The sequence below is a fragment of the Etheostoma cragini genome, chromosome 1 (genome assembly GCF_013103735.1).
Source record: "Etheostoma cragini isolate CJK2018 chromosome 1, CSU_Ecrag_1.0, whole genome shotgun sequence".
In the NCBI taxonomy this organism is placed as follows: Eukaryota; Metazoa; Chordata; class Actinopteri; order Perciformes; family Percidae; genus Etheostoma; species Etheostoma cragini.
In genome coordinates this window covers 11,478,215-11,480,985 of record NC_048407.1, presented here as the reverse complement: position 1 = coordinate 11,480,985, position 2,771 = coordinate 11,478,215, and the positions used below count along the sequence as shown (strand labels likewise).

General features: G+C 40.8%; 1 protein-coding gene across 1 annotated transcript in view; it reads left to right on the top strand.

Annotated features, from left to right (window-relative positions):
• The window catches only part of LOC117950171 (E3 SUMO-protein ligase PIAS1-like), a 58,632-nt gene that overhangs the window by 49,213 nt on the left and 6,648 nt on the right, over window positions 1-2,771 (top strand). Inside the window, exons 6-8 of the mRNA XM_034880955.1 lie at window positions 716-821; window positions 1,539-1,612; window positions 2,041-2,201. Coding sequence (XP_034736846.1) covers window positions 716-821; window positions 1,539-1,612; window positions 2,041-2,201 — 341 coding nt within the window. The remainder of the gene's footprint in view (window positions 1-715; window positions 822-1,538; window positions 1,613-2,040; window positions 2,202-2,771) is intronic.

Genomic DNA, 2,771 nt, shown 5'->3' with positions numbered 1-2,771 from the left:
ATTTTAATTATATATGTATGCAGGAATGCATGTATATAAATCTTTTATTTTAATGTTGTTGTTTTTTTTGTTTTTTTTATGTTCAAATAAACTAATAAAAGTAAATGTAGACTTATTGTAAAGCATTATACTTTGATATCAACCGTGTGTGTGTGTGTGTGTGTGTGTGTGTGTGTGTGTGTGTGTGTGTGTGTGTGTGTGTGTGTGTGTGTGTGTGTGTGTGTGTGTGTGTGTGTGTGTGTGTGTGAGACATGCTTGTGTGTAGGAAGCAGTTTAATGCCCAGGAAGTGTGATTTCTGGCCACCACTGTGTTGAGTTCTTAGAGCCAAAACAGCTTTAAATGGTGGTGCAGAGTTAAATAAAAACATTAAACCACAACTTCAGGGAAGATCCGTCCATATAACCCTTTATGTTCAAAATGCACACTCAGTGAAGACACTTGTTTTTAGACCAAATCATTTTGTTAATATGTCTAAAAATAGTCTTTATTATGTCATATGTTGACTTATATTGAGTTGGATGCAGCCTGACATTCTGCAGACGGGCAGTAGAGGAACCATGGGAATATTACCTTGAGTAACGCCGTTCAAGGACAATTTCGGACCTGGCCCACAACTTTGACAAAAATGCAAAGCAAAACATGTCTCTAAGTGGGATTTAAATGATCAGTTTGCAAATTTTGTACATTATTTTATGTGTTCATGTGTGTCCACAGAATTACTCCATGGCAGTGTACTTGGTGAAGCAGCAGTCATCCACAGTGTTGTTACAGAGACTACGAGCAAAAGGCATCAGAAACCCGGACCACTCCAGAGCACTCAGTAGGGATCGCCAAACTTGTTTTTTTATAAACTTATTTTTTATTTTCTGACCCAATATGCCGGATGGATGTTTACTTTACTAAGACGATTAGGCATTGGCCGGACAATTACTGACATAAAATACAACGTCTTTATAAAAATTCAGTGCAGTCACTAGCACAAAAATATCTGGCTTCATATTATCCTACATATAAATTACCCATAATGAGTTTCATGCAATGATGTACAGTATACACATTTTACATTTGGGTATTAATGAGCACAGGTGTCAGATCATGAATGGATATCAGTAGATATCTAAAGTTGTATTGTTGGATCCAAACTATTTTTGAGTATGAAGATATCTGTGTGCAATATGCATAGATGTTTTGTTTTAAATAAAGTGTATATTTAGTGTTTTGTGCTGGTGCTGAAATGTGTTTTTTTGCTCTATATCTTAGGTAGAAATACTTTCTGCCTGTTTTGTGTGCAACGATGTTTAAAACTGTTATAAGCTAAGAAGACATGCTTAAGATATCAACACACATCCATTGTCATGTGATTTATACTGTATGGGAAGTAATAAGCGTCAGGTGCAGAGGGGTCAGCCCCACACAGCATGAGGAGCTCGTGAATACATCATTATTCGCTACCTTGATATTAAACAAAGGATATTAAAGGAGCATGTCTGCTGTTTGGCACTCACTCACATGTGTGTGTTTTGCTTCTTTTCTGCAGTCAAAGAGAAGCTAACAGCAGATCCAGACAGTGAAATAGCCACGACCAGCCTTCGAGTGTCGCTGCTCTGCCCGGTAAACATGCTCCCTGCTCCTCATGAATTTAAGTCAGTGATTAGAGATTCAGGCATGCCAAGACATGTCTGTCCATTCCTTTTCTCTGCATGCGTCTCAACATGCCCATGACTTCGGGTTTGTGTTCGTGATCTACCTGTCAAATTGTCTTCCCAACCCCATGTCACAAGCCTTTTCCATGAGGGTTTGGCATGTTTGTGGCAATTATGCATCCCGTATACCCTCCATCCCTGCTGTGTGTGTGTGTGTGTGTGTGTGTGTGTGTGTGTGTGTGTGTGTGTGTGTGTGTGTGTGTGTGTGTGTGTGTGTGTGTGTGTGTGTGTGTGTGTGTGTGTGTGTGTGTGTGTGTGTGTGTGTGTGTGTGTTTGTGTGTGTTTGTGTTTGTGTCCTCTTCACACCCTGACTAAATGTGTGTGCACACTGTGCAGCTGGGGAAGATGCGGCTGATGATCCCATGCCGGGCCCTGACATGCTCCCACCTGCAGTGCTTTGACGCCACACTGTACATCCAGATGAACGAGAAGAAGCCCACCTGGGTGTGTCCTGTCTGTGACAAGAAGGCTCCCTATGAACACCTCATCATTGACGGGTAAGTCCCCCGGCCCGGCATCTCCCCATCCTACAGATGAGCTGTTTGGAAATAGCACATTTATACACTTTGCTTTGTGTATGTAGGAAACATACACACACACACACACACACACACACACACCACCGCTGTTGTGCGTTAAAGTTCATTCTTGACTTTGGAAATTGTAGTTTGAAGAAGAAAAATTAATTAAGGTCTGATTACTCTTCCACAGCCTTTCTACTGTGCAGTCTGATACTTTGTTTGTCGAACTCAGGACTTAAACACGCTGACATAAACTGACACCTTTTGAATTGTATTTTTTGAAGGAGAATTACTGCACTGATGCATCTCAAAATCTAGAACCATCTCAAAATCACAGAACCACTTACACAACTTGTTTAAATCTCATTTTGTGTAGGCTTTTGAAGGATTGAAAATCTATCTCATGGACATCCTGTAGGCGTGAAGGTGGCTCTGAAAAGTGTGTAGCCTGCCCGTTTGGGGAGGACAGCAGCTACAGTGGGTACGGAAAGTATTCAGACCCCTTTAAATTTTTCACTCTTTGTTTCATTGCAGCCTTTTTCCAAA